The following is an 18,652-nucleotide window of genomic DNA, read 5'->3' on the forward strand; positions in this document are numbered from 1 at the left end:
AACATAGGCTACACAACCAAATATCTTGAGTTTCAAATAGCCAGGCACATGAAAATCAAGAAAGTGTTTGGTTAATAGCTGAATTGGACTGTGAGACTCAAGACATTGTGAGGGCAGTCTGTTGATAAGAAATGTGGTTGTTAGAGCTGCTTCTCCCCAATAATGTTTAGGAATATTATGGTGGAATAGAAAAGCTCTGATAACAGCTAAGAGATGGGCATTTTTTCTCTCGACCACTACATTTTGTCGAGGAGTGTAAGGACAAGAAGACTCATGAATGATGCCCTTCTTTGAAAGAAAACATATACGGATTGGTTGAAAAAATCCTTGGCGTTATCAAATCTAAACCATTTTATTTCTACTCCAAATTGATTCTTGATCATGTTGTAGAATATAGGAAAAACATTGCCTACCTCAGACTTTGTTTTCAACAGATATAACCATACTGCCCTTGTACAATCATCCACAAAAATAACAAACCATCGTGCCCCGAAAATATTGGGAATAGTTGATGGGCCCCAAACATCACTGTTGATTAGAGAGAAAGGAAATTCAGTTCTGTTATTAAATGGAGGAAAATGCATTCTCTTGTGTTTTGCAAACTCACATACAGCACAATGGAAATTCCTAATGTCTAGACCCTTAGATAATTCAAGAAACATCACCCTAAGAGTTAGGAAAGAAAGATGGCCAAGTCGGTAATGGTGTAACCACAATTGGTCTCTGTTGGACTAAGCTAGGCATGACACAAGAGGAATGTTCTCCTTTTTGTCTTGCTCACCCGATTCCTCAAGGTAGTAAAGTCCAGCCCTAGCCCTAGCAAGCTCAATCATCCTCTAGGACCCAAGAATTTTGGTGAACAATTTCTGAAGCATGTAGAGAGAAAGAAGAGAAAGAAGTACCTGTAAGGGCAAGAGAGCAGGTACCTTTTTCAGCCTTCTTGTCAAGGGATCCCAAAAAATTCTTCAATCTTTCAATCTCAGCCCTGTTGAGCTCCAGGGCATCTCCTTGTTCTGAATCTTTCGGTTCAAGTTATTGGTGGCTGTTAGCCATATACACCTGTCCTTGCCCTTGACTCCTTAATGGTCCTCCTGGTGGCCTTCCATGGAGCTTCCAAGATTTCTCTATGGTGTGCCTAGGCTTTTTGCAGTAGGTGCACTATAGAGAGTCTTTGTCCACAACCTCTGATTATGAGCTTTCAAGGACACCAAGACAGAGCTTTCCACCATAGAAGTTTCCAGCATAACTCCCCTTCTCCCTTCTTCTACACGAACTAGGGAAATAACTCATTCAAGAAAGGCAAATCCTCCTTACCGAGGATTTGTACCCTTACAACATCAGACTCTATGATAAGGGCAACTAGGAAGTCATACATCCTCTCCTTCTCCACAAACCTTTTATGTAAAGTAGCATCCTCACTGCACTTCATCTTCAAGCATTGGCAGTGGTCTAGTTCTTGCCACAGAGTGCAACAGGTTTGCATACTCTATGGTAGACTTAGTACCTTTGCTTGGTTGCTGCCACTTTACCCCTTATCTTATAATTTTGGGTTGCATCATGAACTTTGGAGTAGGTAAGTTTTATTATTTCCCAAATGTCCTTAGCTATCATCAAGAACATCACCATATCACTGATCTCTGGAACCATAGAGTTCCATAGCCAAGACATCACCAAGGAGTCTTCCTCATCCCATGCTGTAAACGCGGGTTCTCCCTCCTTAGGACCAATTCCCAATAGATGGTTAAGCTTCCCTTTTCCCTTTAAGAATGTGCAAATCAATTGGGACCACTTCAAGTAGTTCTTACCATTCAATTGGTAAGCTATTTGAAGGTTCTGTAATTCTCCCTCTGAGTCACTACTGTTGGTTCCAGCAAGCAGAATTTCCATTGTATTGCTAGAATTAGCCGAGTCTATGTCACGCGTCACCAGCTTTAATACCATATATTTTACTGTCGATTTAATTTTCTTTGCATTAGCTATATTGCTGTAACTTTTATTTCAATATTTCTTTACTAGTGGAGTGGACAAATAGAATATTCTATGCATGTGGCCAGCTGGCTGTTTGTTGCAACGACCGAGTTGGGAATCTGCCCTTGGGCAGCCTACATATAGTCTGTTATCTGGCTATGGATGATATGAAATGAGAAGTCACTGAATTCTACTTCTTCCTATCGTTCTTCTCTCTATCTCTCTCTCTCTTTTCTCTCTTCCTTCCTCTCAAAATCGTTTCTGCGACTGCCCTATTTTGAGCAGCACCTATTCCGATCCTAACCGGATTGGAAATCACGTTATTGCCCTGCTTGGGTCGTGACAACTTGGTATCAGAGCACCGGTTCTTGGCTGAGAACACTGAACCAATGGCGGACGGAACCAGGATGAAGGGATTAGAGACGTAGTTGTAGCAAGTCAGCTCGTCATTGGTCGATTTCCACAACCGAGTCGATCAATTGGAGTTGGGAGCTACGAGGGAGCACGAAGCAATCGTAGCATTAGACCACAAGGTTGAGAGCTCTATGGAAGGAATGGAACGCAGGCTGGATAGTTCCATTGCGAGAGTGTGGGAGGAGTTGGGAGCTCAGATGCAACATTTATGTTAATGTTCACCGGGCAGCATGCGGTAAGGCTCTCTCCTGACTTCCCTCCCAGGGGAAGAACTGAACCCATTCTAAGGGATAATATAATGAACGAAGGAAGTGGCCACCGGGAAAATGAGATTGAAACAAAAGAGGAAATGGAAGGATTCGTGAGGAGAAGGGGAGACGACCAAGTTAATCACCAACCACCTAGATTTCCTATGCCTTGAATGGAGATACCAACCTTTGAAGGAGTCAATCCCAGATGGTGGATCAGGAGGTGTGAGAGAGTGTTTGAATGGTATAATATACCTGAAAGGCAGAGGGTAACCTTGGCTTCGGCCTACTTTAACGAGATGGTGGACACATGGTATCAAGGATGTGTGGGAATGGGAAGGATTCACAATTGGGAAGAATTTGCAGAAAAATTGAATGAACACTTCGAGGAAAGAAGCATGGTGGACGTGGTCGAAGAGTTTAATAAGCTGAAGCAGGTCGGAAGTGTAGAATCCTACCAAAAACAGTTTGAGGAGCTTAAGTCACTTATGATCCACCATAATCCTCACCTGTCTGAAGCTTATTTTGTGTCTAGTTATTTAAGCGGGTCGAATGATGAATTAAGACCTATGGTAAAAGTGTTGAAGCCCAGAACGGTCGAGTAGGCGTCAGAAAGCGCGCGGTTACAGGAGATGGTGGTTGAAGCTCTAGTGAAGAAGCAGAAGTAGCAACAGAAGAGCATGGGATTGGGGTCGTTTCCTCCGAGGAGTAGGAACCCCACTCTAAAGGCAGCCAAAGAGAGTGCTGGGACAAGGAATGTGGCTGGAGGAGGATTCCCATCCTATGGTGGCCGATTGGGAGATCAAAGGAGACTGTCGGGGTTGTGCTATCGGTGTGGGGACAAGTATTTCCCTAGACACCAATGTAAGAGACAAATTTGGCTGTTAGAAGGCAATGAGGAAGGGGTGCACGAAGGCGAAGAAGAAGCTATTGAAGAAGAGTGCGAAGGGGAGCACGATGGAGAGATCTCCATACACGCACTCAAGGGGGTCCCTAACAATAAAATAATTAAGGTTGAAGGGAAGGTGAAGGACTGCAACCTAATGATCTTGATTGATAGCGGAAGCACTCACAACTTCCTTGATGAAGGAATGGCGGGGAAGCTTAAGTGCAAGTACACTACCACTGAGTGTAACCGTGGCCAACGGAAGCAGGGTAATAAGCAAGTCAACATGCCAAGGATTCTGCTAGGAGATGCAAGGAGAACCATTCGAGGCAGACTTGAGACTATTGGGCTTAGGAGGTTGTGATGTCGTTTTAGGCGTAGATTGGATGAAAGAAGTTAGTCCTATTAGTTTTGATTTTAATAGGATGGAAGTCTCCTTTGAGAAAGGAGGGAGAAGACTGACGCTGTCTGGAGGAAGGGAAGCAGGAGTATGCAAGATGATAACTGGAAAAAGGCTCCAAAAGGCGTTTAAGAACAAGTGGGGTCGATTAACGCAATTGTTTTCAATTGTGTCAATAAAGGAGGCGTCGGGCAGTGCTAGACCAGGAGAGGCCTATTTCAGCATCAAGACACCGAACACCCCTGCATAACAGGTACAAAACACTGCCTTCCTTGATAAATTGCTGGTTGAATTTAATGATCTATTCCAAGAACCAAAAGGACTACCCCCCAACCGAGAGTTTAACCATGCTATTCATCTTAAACCCAACTCAGAGCCTGTTAATGTGAGATCCTACAGATACCCACCCATTCAGAAATCTGTTATAGAAACCATGGTTAGGGAAATGTTGCAACAGATCATTAAACCCAGCCATAGCCCCTTTGCTTCTCCGGTTTTATTGGTGAGGAAAAAGGATGGTTCATGGCACTTTTGTGTAGATTACTGCCAACTTAACGCCATAACTATCAAAGACAAATTCCCTATACCTTTGGTGGAAGATCTCTTGGATGAACTAAGTCAAGCCAAATTCTTTTCTAAACTTGATCTTCGCTCGGGTTATCATCAAATTAGGATGAAACCCGAAGACACCCCTAAAACAGCCTTTAGAACCCATCATGGGCATTTCGAGTTTTTAGTGATGCCATTTGGGCTCACCAATGCCCCGGCCACTTTTCAATCATTAATGAACCGAATCTTTGAGCCTTACCTAAGAAAGTTTATATTGGTTTTCTTCGATGACATACTGATCTATAGCCCTTCCTTTGAAACTCACCTAAAACACCTTAAAACCACCTTTGAGATCCTTAAATCCAATTAGCTCTATACCAAGAGGTCTAAATGTGCTTTTAATCAAAGCCAAGTGGAGTACCTGGGGCATGTGACATCGGAAAATGGGGTTAGCACCGACCAAAGCAAGATAGAGGCAATGTTGAATTGGCCAAAACCCAAATCAGTCCGAGCTTTAAGGGGATTCTTGGGCCTCACAGGTTACTGCCGCAGATTCGTCCAAGGATATGGGGTCATTAGCAAGCCATTAACTGGACTCTTGAAGAAAGAAGGGTTTAAGTGGGGCGAAGAAGCTGACATAGCCTTTGAAAGGGTAAAGGAGGCGGTAAGTAGAGTACCCACTTTGGAGCTACCTGATTTTGGCAAACCATTTATATTGGAGACCGATGCTTGTGCAACCGACATTGGGGCAGTGTTGATGCAAGAAGAGAGACCGATGGCCTTTCTTAGCCGTGCACTAGGATCAAAGCATGTGGGGTTAAGCATATACGAGAAGGAGTTCTTGGCTGTGTTAATGGCCGTTGATAAATGGCGACATTATTTTGAAGGAGGGAGGTTTATAATTAAAACTGACCATGAAAGCTTAAAATTTTTATTACAACAGAAATTACACACCCAGCTGCAAAAGAAAGGGATGTCCAAGCTTATGGGGTTGGACTATGTGATCCAGTACCGAAAAGGGAAAGAAAATGTGGCTGCCAATGCTTTGTCCAGTTGTCATGAGGTTGGGTAAGTGGCACTTATAACTACGGTAGTTCCTGAGTGATGCAAGGAGATTATTGACAGTTATGAAGGAAATCCAAGGATTAAACAGATACTGGAAAAAGTTGTTACGGGCAGCAAGGAGGAGGATGGATATAGCTTAGGTGGAGGAGTGTTGAGAAACCATGGAAGGATAGTGGTTGGAGATGATGATGTCCTCAAGGAGAGGATACTGCGATCCCTTCATGAGTCAGCCTTAGGAGGGCATTCTAGAGTGCAGAACACCTACCTAAGGGTAAAACAATTGTTTTATTGGCAAGGTCTTAAAGCAGAGGTGAAGAAATTTGTCATGGCCTGTGAGGTGTGCAAGCAATGCAAGAGTGAGATGGTAGCCTATCCTAGGCTTCTACAGCCCTTACCGATTCCGGACCAAGCTTGGGAAAGCATCTCTATGGACTTCATTAAAGGGCTGCCGAAGTCCGAGGGAAGAGACAGCATCTTGGTAGTTGTTGACAGGCTCACAAAGTTCACATACTTCATAGAGCTAACACATCCTTTTACAGCCCAAGATGTGGCTCGAGTCTTCTTGGATCAGGTGGTTAAGGTGCATGGGGTCCCAAAGACTATTATTTCTGACCGGGACAAAGTCTTTACCAGCATTCTATGGAAAGAGCTCATGAAGGCCTTGGGAACAAGGTTGAACATGTCCACAGCCTATCACCCTTAAACGAATGGCCAAACCGAGAGGGTGAATCAAAGCTTGGAATCTTATCTAAGATGCATGAGTTTTCTACACCCTAAAGAGTGGCATAAGTGGTTGCCAATGGCACAATGGTGGTACAATTCTAACCACCATTCATCACTCAAAATGTCTCCATTTGAGGGTCTTTTTGGTTACCTACCTCCCTTAATACCAACTGTGAGAAATTACTCAACAGTGGCTAAAGTGGAAGATTATTTGCAGCAAAAGAAAAAGGTAGTGCAGCAGATAAAAAGGGAGTTGGCATCCGCTCAAAATAGGATGAAACAAATATTTGACCGCAGAAGAAGTGACCGAGAGTTCGAAGTGGGTGAAGAAGTTTTCCTAAGGCTACGATATCCTCATCTTAAATCCATTTCGTCCGGGCCTGTATCGAAGCTTAGCCCAAAGTATTTCAAGCCATTCCCTAAAATTGCCAAGGTTGGCCGGGTGGCTTATCGATTGAAACTCCCAGAGGAGTCTCGCATCCACCCTGTATTCCATGTCTCGCTATTGAAGAAGTCAGCCGGATCACAGCTGGTGAGTCCTATGCTGCCACAACTGCCTAAAGAAGTCAGGAAAGTAGTTGAGCCAGAGGTGATATTGGATCGTCGAGTCATCTACAAGCAAGGGGCACCTATCATACAAGTGTTGGTTAAATGGCAAGGAGCAGGAGAGGAAGAGAGCACATGGGAATACCTACCACAGCTGCTGCAGCAGTTCCCTAGATCCGCCAGCCTTCCTTGAGGACAAGAAAGGGCTAATGGGGGGGGGGGAATTGTCACGCGTCACCAGCTCTAATACCATATATTTTATTGTCGATTTAATTTTCTTTGCATTAGCTATATTGCTGTAACTTTTATTTCAATATTTCTTTACTAGTGGAGTGGACAAATAGAATATTCTATGCATGTAGCCAGCTGGCTGTTTGTTGCAACGGCCGGGTTGGGAATCTGCCCTTGGGCAGCCTACATATAGTCTATTATCTGGCTATGGATGATATGAAATGAGAAGTCACTGAATTCTACTTCTTATTATCGTTCTTCTCTCTATATCTCTCTCTCTTTTCTCTCTTCCTTCCTCTCAAAATCGTTTCTACGACTGCTCTGTTTTAAGCAGCACCTATTCCGATCCTAACCGGATTGGAAATCACGTCATTGCCTCGCTTGGGTCGTGACAGTCTAGTATAGGGTTTTGGGTAGTAGACATCTTGTCTTGTGAAGAAGATTGAAGAAGGCCATGATAGTCCCAAAAAATGGTGACTACGATCCTATGGCTTTGATACCATGTCAAGAAAGACTTGGGAAAGAAGGTTCTTCAATCTTATTCCCCTTTGACAAGTAGATCAAATTATATACAAAACTTCCTTACTAGATTAGGAAGTTTCTAAGAAACTAAATAAGAAAGTTTCTAAATCTGGTTTTGGAAACCCATACAACTTTAGGATACAACAACTAATAGAAAGATACAACTAATAATAGAAAGATACAGCAATCCAAATCTAGAAGATACATTCTCTATTTTAGGAAACAATTAATAATCAATGCCAATCAATGCTGATTTGATCTTGTCCAAGAATAAGGACAAGATCAGGTCCTTCAATGTTGACAACATAAAATGTAGATCTCAAGGGTCGCCCTTTCAAAGCTCCCTTCTCCAATGTTAAAACTTCTGAACCAGATGGCAGCAACTGTCTCTTCCATCATCTTCCGAACCATATAGTTGTTCTTTGGTTTAGTCAATTTCAATTGTTCCCTTTTTACTAAAACTGGCCCCAGAATCTAGTCCTGTTTTATGCCTATTGTGACCAAACCCATAGACTCCTCAACATTCTCTGAAACCAAAGGCAAAGGAACAATATACTTAGGACCTTCTTTCTCAAAACCATTCCTTCCCTCAGCCTCTAGCTTTTTTCTTTGGTCCAAGTCCTCATCGAATACCTGTCCACACTCATCAACCTTAGTATCAATTTCCCTACAGCCAATATAAGATTGTTTTGGTCCAGATTGTTCCATCAAAACTTCTTTAAGTGCATGTGGACTGTCACAAACTTGTTGGCTGCTATTAAGATAACTTTTAGGCGGCAAATTATGCTTTCTGTAAATCGCTTCCAGTGCCAATTCTTGCAGTCTAGCCTTCTCAGCCGCTTGTTTTGCCGTGGCAGAAAGCATCATTTTCACAATAGACCTTAGTTCATCTTTAAGACCACAGATGAAGTTCGATACAAAATAAGATTTAGTCAAGGTCGGATGGGAATTGAGCATCAATGATCTCAATTCCTCAAACTTGACCTGATAATTCATAACAGATCATTCTTGTTTTAGTTTATCGAACTCTCTGTTGCAACTCTCATCTCCAATCTAATTTAAGGAAGCAAAATATTCCTTCAAAAAACATTAAGCCGAAATACTAACCTGAAATTTCTGCGAAAACATAATCAAAAAGTCGTCCAGCTTTCTATTGAGGACAGTGAATTATCCCTAGATTCCTGTGTCCATTGCTCCACTTAGAACCTACTTCCAGGAGTCACCTAAACCTCAATTCAGCAACCTTGAATCCACCTCTATCACAGTTGAAATAGAGGAATCAACAGTCTTCTTAAGGATCGATTTGCTCTAAACAGATTTCCTAAGTATCGATTGGCTTAGATATAGCCTCTTGATAATTTGCTTCTTGAGAGTTCGATCAATTCCATCACTACTAGGAATCGCAAAACAAATTGATCGACTTCTACAGCTCTAAATTGCTAGAATTACAGTGGATTAGAAGCGCCTCTGAAATTGATTCTAGGAGTCGCCTAGATCCACTAATTCCACCTGCTGATAGTGAATTCGATTCACTCTACTACAACTAATAGAATTTGTCAGAATTGCAATTGAAAGTCGTCTAGCTCAGCTTCACCTTCAATTTTTAGCTGAGAACTGCTTTGCTCTCTCGGTTACGATCGATCTTTGATTGCTTCAAAATCAGATCAAAAATGACTGCTCGTACTCACTTATCAACAACCGAGACAATTGTCAGGTCCCGTGCTTCCTTCAATCTACTCTGCTGCTTGAAATTGCATCAAGAATCGTTGGCTTGTTCCGCCTTCAAAAGTCGAACCTGAATCAGCTATTGAAATTTCCAAAATCATAGCCAAAAATCGATCAGCTCTGATACCATCTACATGTACCTAGGGTTTAGCTAGGGCTTTAATAGGAAATTAGTAGAAATCGAAAGAGATCGAATAGAAAGGGAGGGAGAATCGGACAGAACAGAGGGAGATATTCGCAAGAATTGAGGGAGAACGTAAACAGAACAAAGAAAGAGAGAGAGATCAAGGAGAATCAAGAGAAGGTGAGGGAATTTGAGAGAGAATCTGAGAGAGAAACAATCTGATTATCATTCAACTATATTCCATTCTCTAACTAATTTAGTCTATTTATAGGCTTTACAACTGAAGGTACTAATAGCTACAACAAAAGAGTACAACCAAAAGAATTACGTATAAGACATAATGACTATTTTATCCTTGGGGTCATGACATGTGTAGGATAGTCAACTGTGTAAATATAGAAAATAGAATATCCTAAGCATAATCCTAGGATCTAAAATGTATATATAATGGTGTTATGTGTCTCTGCAAAGATATGAAAAAACAGAAGATTTCTTCTCTCTTTACAAAATGAATATGAAAATAACCATGTACATCCATGAATCAAATGGGTACTAATGAAGGACAAAATGTGATAACATGATATTAGTGTATACGGTGATTTAAGATTCAGAGAGTTTTTCTAAAGTCTAAGAGATATGCCCATGAAACGGAGGGGCATAAGAAAAAAATTAAATTGAGGGGGAAATTCGGCATTGTTCTTTATCTAGTATATACAATCTGTTGAACATTTTTTAATGAATTTTTGAGAAACAAGAGACCCCTCATCTTAAAGATGGAAAAGTTATAAATGGGCATGTTTGCTCACTCAATCCTTATACTCATTTATTTTTTATTCTTCATTTTAATTTTTCTGAATGTCTACCCCAATTCAGCTCCCCCAACCCTCTACACACATATTAAACTCCACTATTTGTGCTAACGAACTCCTTTGGTTAACATTCCCTACAAAGTATATGGTGCTCATATTATCTAAGACTCCGAAGAGTTCACTCAGCCAGGATGCGAACAAAATAAACAGATCAGAACATGCAAACAATTCAACCACAAAACAAGAAACAAAGAACAAAAAGTGAAAATACAAGATTCAGTGTTAATTCTTCCCCGAGTACATAAATATTACCTTTAGCTGACCACTTGGGCTCAGTAGGAGACTCCACAAGTGCAGGATCACCACCAGCAACAGAAACACGTTTGCATATCTGCCTGCATGATAGCAATATAAAGAACACTGAGAATTCAGGACTTCTATTTATGGTTCTGGTTTTTTGTTTGGAGTGGAAGGATACCTGAGTAGAAGGATAACAGCATTTTCACTCAACTAATAGACTAAATAAACATTTTCATTTCTATCTTCCCAATTAGCATTTTAAGAAAACTTGAAATCTCATCCTAATAAAGCAAATGTAAGGCTGCAACTAGTTGATGGGAAATGCCTATTATGAATGTGTCATGAACCTAGGGTTCATAACAAGTTTAAGAGGTAATTGGGAAGGAATTGAGGAAGTTAGATAGGAAGAGATATAGGGGGACATTAGGGAAGAACATAACAGAGAGGGAAAGAACGAGAGTGATTAAAGAGAAATTGGAGGGAGATTGAGAGAATTAAAGAGAGGAAAATGAGAGATTTCAATTATCAATTCAAGATCCTTTTTCTCCTATAGCAGTGGCTTATTTATAGCCTCATAGCCATTGCACTCATGTGCAATACAACTGTAATCCTAATAAATATTATATCTTTATTACAATATTGCCCTCTATTGCCCTAGGAACATGACAATTCTCCCCACCTTAAAACATTTCTTGTCCCCAAGAAATGCCAAACCTCCATAGCTTCTAGTATGTTTTTTCCTTCTCTTCCACAGCTTGGATGGAGAAGTTTTGAAAAACCTCTGTATGCATAACAAATTTGCAGTGGTTCTCATGTCCTTGAATATTTCATCACCCTTCGCAACGATATCCGCAAACACCTTTACATGCAGCAATGTAGAAGTGTCAGATCTAGGAGTTGCTGCAGCAATTCTGGTTGTAGCAAGAATGAACATAGTAGCAGGAGCTTTGTTCTCCACCGCAAAACTCCTGGCTTCCTTAGCTGAAATCTTCTTAGGAATTTATTTGTTCAAGCCATGCTCTCTTGCATTTCCAAAACAGTATTTTGCTTTATCGATGCAAAACACTATAACCCTCCTTGAGAATTGGCATTGTCCAACTTATGCAAAACCTCATTTTTGACCATACAGCTTGAATCAATTCTTTTCGGTAGTTGTCCTTCAATTACAAGTTGTCCCCATACTTCCGTATCAAATCCACACACCTTCACAACATTAGAAGATATCCCAGCTAAGGACATACCTCCAAACATACCATTTCTAGCAACAGTAAGGGACTCAAATTTCCTTGCGCTTGTTGTCCGAACATACTGGTTGCATAACGAGAAAGTCCCATAGGTTCCTCAATGGCTGAAACCAAGCCTCCATCACAACCTTCATCCCAAACATGATTTATGATCGAGTTATCTAATGAGACAATAACCCTGGCTGGAATATTAGTTGCAAGGAAGCCATCTTCATAGCAGTTCCCTTTCCCAATCTGATTTATAGCCTGTTTTTCAACTGAGTCATCAGCCTCCTACCCTTGAAAAACGTGGTTCACACCAATCTCCTTATCTACCCTCATTTCCTCTCTGGCATCCTGAGTTATCAATGATAGGTTCCCTTCAGTTACAGCGCTAGCTTCCTTAATATTGACTGCAGTTTCAGCCAGAATCTCCTGATTCCATGCAAATAATTCAACAACAATATTGTAATAAAGATATAATACTTGTTAGGATTACAGTTGTATTGCACATGGGTGGTTGTATTTTAGGAAATTCCTGAGGCAATGATGCTTCCTTTACCACGTCCTCCTTATCATCTTTCTTTGCCTCAAACATTTTAACATCCCATTCCGGAACAAGATTTTTGTCCCCCTGCATTGGACACTGAGATTTGTCCATGGAGTTCCGATTCCAGGGATGAGTGAGGTAAGGATTCCCCACTGAATTAGGTTCTGCTCCAGTTCTTCGAGGACAGTAAGGAGTAGTTGTAGGATCTGGTAGCGTCTTTATAATAATTGGATAAGAATATTCTCTAGAAAGCAAACAAATAGGTAATCTAACCTATTTCCTTCTGGCGAACATTATCATGCACTGGTCCCTCATCCAATTTCTGAAGCCATCAATAATTTCACGCCTATGATTGATGTCCTATCACAACAAATCGGCAACACCGTCTATCTTCCTATCCATTGTCGATCCTATAGATCCAACATGGATCTACCTCTCCGTCATCATTGTTGTCACTGGAATTTGGGCTCCCGTCTGCCTGTGTAAGTTTCGTCTGTTTCCCTCCTCCTAAATAGATCGCCCCAGCTGCAGCTTCTTCAAAATTCTCCTGTAGATAGCCACCACGTTTGGTAATTCTGATCAATTGGAACTCCTCTATTGCTACTCCGCCTTCAACAATCATTTTTCCTCCACAATTCGAACCAAGAGTCCTTTATAATCAGATCAGAAGCAATCGTCCATCCACCATTAAATTACCTCCATGCATCAGAATCAAATTCCAAAATCAACGGCTGCGAATTAATCCTCAGCCAAGAGTCCCACCCAAACTCACTGGAATCACCGAGGTATGCTTTACCTTCACACATCTTCAAATCTAGGCTGAGATTAGCAACGTTTCCAACCACAAAACTACCGCTACACCACTCTTATTCACCTCCAAATGCAACTCGGTGTTACTGCGGACCTCTCCTAGCCTACATCGTCTTCAATTCCGAGCAGAAGTGGCTTCGCTCAGTTTTGCTTTTCAAATCCGAGTTTGCTCTACTCGACTACGCCTTCTAAATCCAAGTTCAATTCCGAATTCAGTCGTTACTTCTTCATCGAGGAGCGTTGCCTCCAATATTCAAGTCACAGTGGATTATAGAACCTGCTCCGCCTGCTATTTCCGACTTGCAACAGCCGCGACCCTCCCAATCATCGTCCATTGGTTGCAACCATCGGCTCAATTATAGACTTCACCTGAATTGCTTCACATAATCGCCAAGGAAAATGCCTGGTTCCAGCATAAAAACTATCGGCTCACCTCCGATCACCAACTGCAAACGCTCCTATGTTCGCATCACCTCCGTCTAAATCATTGTTCACTCAACTGCCTAGCCTAGCCTTGCGCCTCTGTCTCAAGCCTGGATTGTCGGAAATCGCGGCTTCAAATCTCAACCTAATTGCCAACGTGTCATGACCTTGAGGATATGATTGTAATTGGGGGAAAATCCATGGTGGATAAGTTGTAGACCTAATTGTAGAAGTCTAGAGGTTATGGAAGGCTGTTATAGTAGTTAGTTGGTTGTATTTTCTATTATTTCTTTCAATTGTAAGCCTATAAAGAGGCTAGCATAGTTAGAGAAAGGTATGATTTGAATAATAATTGAATTCCATTTTCCCTCTCTCAATTCTCCTAGCTTTCCCTCGGTTTTCTCTCTTCTCCCACCATTCTTTTTGTTCTCTACTCTTTTTCCCTCATTTTCTGCTCTTTCTTCCTCTAATTCTTACCAATTTACTTCCTAAATCCTAACCAAACCCTAGGGTCGTAACATTTGGTATCAGAGACAATCATTCCTCGACTGTGATTATGGAGACTTTAATAGCTGAATTCAGATTCGATTCTTGAAAGGCGGTGATCAGGAAGTTCTTGGCAGTTAGCTAGGGCGATTCAGGCATTTAATTCCGACAAGCCAAGCGATCTCCGTTGCTTCAGGCACGTACAATTTGGCTTGGAATTGAATCGGAATTGAGAGGCGAAGTCGTGCGAAGCAAACATCGGCTCGGTATTGAAGGCGACATTGGCCAAGATAGTTCCGACAGTGATCGGACTTAAATGTTGAAGGCGACGCTCCTCAGCAAGGAGATCTAGGCATCCGATCCTAATCCTAGCCGCAATCTGGAATCGGCGTTAAACTCAAGTGTACTTGATTGCGTCCCAGATCTGGTCGTTGCAGGTGACCAGGGCGAGAGGGAAGGCACGACTGAAGTAGACTAAGGCATCAGAGAGAAGCAGATTGGAGCGATCAGAGGCTACATCGATCGCGATCGAGTCCGAGCAATCTCGAATTCGCTGTGAATCGGATCAGCATGCGGCCATAGGCTATTGCTCTTAGTGACGAAGTCAAATCAGGTAAGGAGGAGTTACACAGCGGAAGTGGCTTCGAAAGCAAGACGGTGGACGGTGATTGGGTGGCGATAGTGACTCCAAGAAGATTGCAGCAAAGCTAGTGGTTCTCCAGGCCTTGGACGGTGATCGGGTGAGAGAAGAAGGCACCGAATCCAACGACAAGGAAGTCGACTCGAAGGTAGAAGAAATGAACCGAAATTGAGCGGGCTAGGCACTCCAACCCAGCGACTACTGCAAGGCAGAATTGAACACGGATTGGAAGGCGTAGTTGAGCAAAGCAAGTTCGGATTTGAAAAGCGAAGCCGAGCAAAGCAACTTTGACCCGGGAGTGAAGACAACGCAAGCCGAAAGAATTCCAACGGGATATCGAGCGGAATTAGGAGGCAAATCAAGAGCAGCAAATTCCGGGAATTCTGGAGACAGTGGCCGATTCAAGAATTCAGCGAAATCCTAAGCAGCGGTCGGTGAATGGGTGAGACAGAGGTTATCCTTGAATCACTTTGATTTCGGCAAACTTGCTGCATGTGGTTGAGGCTCGGAATTGGATGGAGAACATAAGAAATGATTGCAGCAAGTAGCTAAGAGGTGCTATTCAAGTTGATTCCTCAAAGGACTGCAACGGAGCAACTCCGTGACTTTCGGCCTCTCTTGTCCCAATCGTAAGAGGTTCCTAATTGAAGGTGAGGGCTGGGTCTATCACCAAGCAATTCATTTCGATCGGAAATTAGAGGCAGGTGACGGGCTGGTGTGGTGAGTTTTGGCAGCAAGCAAGGCCAAGCTATTCAGGCGATAGGACTCAGATTTGAGGTGTTGCGATTCAAATCTAGGTGCGCGGCGATGGCTGCCACTTCGGTGAGGTGAATCTGATTGGGCAACTTGGTAATCGGCCATGGCAGAGGGGATGGGAATGAAACGATTGGAAACTAAGACAGATAATCTAGTAATTGGTGTCAAGCAGCTCCAAGGGGAGGTAAGTAGGTATCGATCGAAGTGTGTGACCCATTTGGATCGAGCCTTTTGCGGACTCCGGGAGGAAATTGCTGGATTAAGCCAACAAATCAGCCAGCAGTTGCATGTCGCCTTGAGCAGAGCTCGGCAAGGGCCTAATGATGCTATGGAAGCAGGGGAGAGGTTGGAGGCAGAGAAGGGAGATGTGGTCAGAAGAGTTGGAGGAAGCCCTTCCACAGCCCCAGTACCGCAGATGGTGATTCCGACGTTTGAAAGAGATAGACCTAAATGGTGGATTAGGAGGTGTGAGAGGGTGTTCTACCAATACCGAGTAGCTGAAAGGGAGAAAGTGCACCTGGCTGCAGTTTATTTAGATGGCGTTACAGATGCTTGGTTTAAGAATTGGAGTTACGGTAGGGTGGAATTGAGCTGGCCACAGTTTGTGATCGACTTGTGTAACCGGTTTGGAGAAAGGACCAAAACCTATGTTATTAATGGAGCTTCTAAGACTGCTAATCAGGTAGTGCAAGAAGCTGATAAAGTAGCAGTGGAAAAGGAAGATGATGTACATGCAGCTGATGAGAAGTATGAGGCTGATGAGGTCCTAAAAATGGGAATGGTAGCTACAAAGAATGAGGAAAAACCTAAATTGGATCAGCCAATTCAGAATGACAAGAAAGGAAAGGCAATTGCTGAAGAAGAGATTGAGGTTCCACTTGAGGAAAAATCTGTTGAAAGTGAGCCTGTGGTGTACTCCAACAATCAGCAAGTAAAAGTCTCTCCACTTGAGGAGGTCCCTACTGAAGATGAGGAAGGAGCTTCAAAGGTTGGATTTGATGTTGCAGCAAGTAATAGTACTATTGCTGTTGAGGAGTCACAAGTCAAGGCAATTGTAGCCGAAGAAACTAACCTTGCCGTTTTGAGGTATTTTGATCCCGAGCTGTATGACAATATTGCTGTCATTTCACCTGGTGTGGACCAGATTCAGATGATGAAGGAAGAACAGGTTGCAGCCATTTGGTTAGGGAGTTTTGATATTGTGGAAGAGGAGGTTACTGCCATCTGGTTTGGGAGATGTGATATTGGAGAAAAAGACGTGGAAAGGCAAAAGAAAAGGATACGAGATAAGCATAAGAAAAGACGAAGAAGAAATCAGATTGTTAAGATCGGTATTGGATGAAGAACAAGTTAACAGCTGTCAATTCTTGGGGACAAGAATTGTTTGAAGGGGTGGGAATTGTCATGACCTTGAGTATATGATTGTAATTGGGGGGAAATCCATGGTGGATAAGTTGTAGACCTAATTGTAGAAGTCTAGAGGTTATGGAAGGCTGTTATAGTAGTTAGTTGGTTGTATTTTCTATTATTTCTTTCAATTGTAAGCCTATAAAGAGGCTGGCATAGTTAGAGAAAGGTATGATTTGAATAACAATTGAATTCCATTTTCCCTCTCTCAATTCTCCTAGCTTTCCCTCAGTTTTCTCTCTTCTCCCACCATTCTTTCTGTTCTCTACTCTTTTTCCCTCATTTTCTGCTCTTTCTTCCTCTAATTCTTACCAATTTACTTCCTAAATCCTAACCAAACCCTAGGGTCGTAACACAAGGTTTGTTGGAATCACTGGAGTTGAATTCGCCCTCTAATCTCGAGAATCAACTTCCGTCAGACAGCAAACGTCAATCCATCATAAATTAATCAACAGGGAAAGCCGCCGAGGAACGGTGGCTCTGATACCAATTGTCATGAACCTAGGGTTCATAACAGGTTTAAGAGGTAATTGGGGAGGAATTGGGGAAGTTAGATCAGAAGAGATATGGGGGACGTTAGGGAAGAACAAAACAGAGGGGGAAAGAATGAGAGTGATTAAAGAGAAATTGGAGGGAGATTGAGAGAATTCAAGAGAGGGAAATGAGAGATTTCAATTATCAATTCAAGATCCTTTTTTTTCCTACAACAGTGGCTTATTTATAGCCTCACAGCCATTGCACCCATGTGTAGTACAACTGTAATCCTAATAAGTATTATATTTTTATTACAATATTGCCCTCTATTGCCCTAGGAACATGACAGAATGCACCCTCTTGTGACTACAATGACAAGAGGATGCTGCAGACAATAAGCATGAGTTTTGAATTTAATAGTGCCATAAGGTCCATAATATTATATCTAAGCATGGGTAAAAATACCATGATGGTGCACACATGACTATAAATCAAGTAACCAAAGAGACTTCTTTCTTATGAAACAAAAGAAAGTTTACATAAGGACTGCAAAGCCATATCAAGAAAGTGCCTAATCACTCAGCATAAGCTTATGGTCCTTGACGTCCATAATGAAAAATGGAGGAAAGATGATAAAAAAAACAAAGCCTCAGAATCAAATAGCCTTGTTTAAAAGGTAAAAAGCAACCTATTCTCATCGAAAAAGTGTGTGGGGGAGAAAGCTGCAGATTCCACTGTAGTGAACACAGCAATGGAAGAGATTGGAATGCGAAAAAGAGACTGGTTCAATGTGAAAGGAGATTATTACTGCTATCTGAAACAAAACAAAAACTATTTTAGAAGAGGCGAATAGAAAAACCTCAAAGCAAATAAAAAAAAGTCATGATGAGAGGACAAGGAGGTAGAAGAAAATATCAAGACCAAGAGAGCTTGTACAAAATTTTACATAAATGCCATACAACACCCGCAACTGATAAGACTACTGGTTACAATTTACCAAGCTGAGCTGGTCAGTTATCTCCTCCCTAGCTTGATATGCACAAAGATAACTAAAAAGTATCAATGAAGCAAAAACTATTTCCCTGTATTCAACAGATTGAATTGAAAAGACAATTGAGAAGAACATAAGGTAAAGAAAAGCTAACATTGCTCACCCTTTTTCAGAAAAATAACCAACCCAAAGTTCTGACTTATCCCAAGGCATATTAGGATGTCCCCATTCAATCCATGCCATTTTTTCTCCTTTTGGGTCCAGACGTGGGAAAGCATAAAAGTCATTGCCGCCAACTAATATTTCTGGTTCTGTATATTTAATGATTGCAACAAGAAAAACAAAGGTTGTTGTTATTCCTTAAACAGACAACATTTATCAA

At 41.9% G+C, this 18,652-nt stretch overlaps 1 protein-coding gene across 1 annotated transcript in view; it reads right to left on the minus strand.

Annotated features, from left to right (window-relative positions):
* The window catches only part of LOC127807097 (uncharacterized), a 75,838-nt gene that overhangs the window by 47,025 nt on the left and 10,161 nt on the right, over window positions 1-18,652 (minus strand). Inside the window, exons 6-7 of the mRNA XM_052344719.1 lie at window positions 18,434-18,581; window positions 10,523-10,605 (exon numbers count right to left, since the gene is read on the minus strand). Of these exons, the coding sequence (XP_052200679.1) occupies window positions 10,523-10,605; window positions 18,434-18,581 (231 nt within the window). The remainder of the gene's footprint in view (window positions 1-10,522; window positions 10,606-18,433; window positions 18,582-18,652) is intronic.

Source organism: Diospyros lotus, chromosome 8 (genome assembly GCF_014633365.1).
Source record: "Diospyros lotus cultivar Yz01 chromosome 8, ASM1463336v1, whole genome shotgun sequence".
NCBI lineage: Eukaryota > Viridiplantae > Streptophyta > Magnoliopsida > Ericales > Ebenaceae > Diospyros > Diospyros lotus.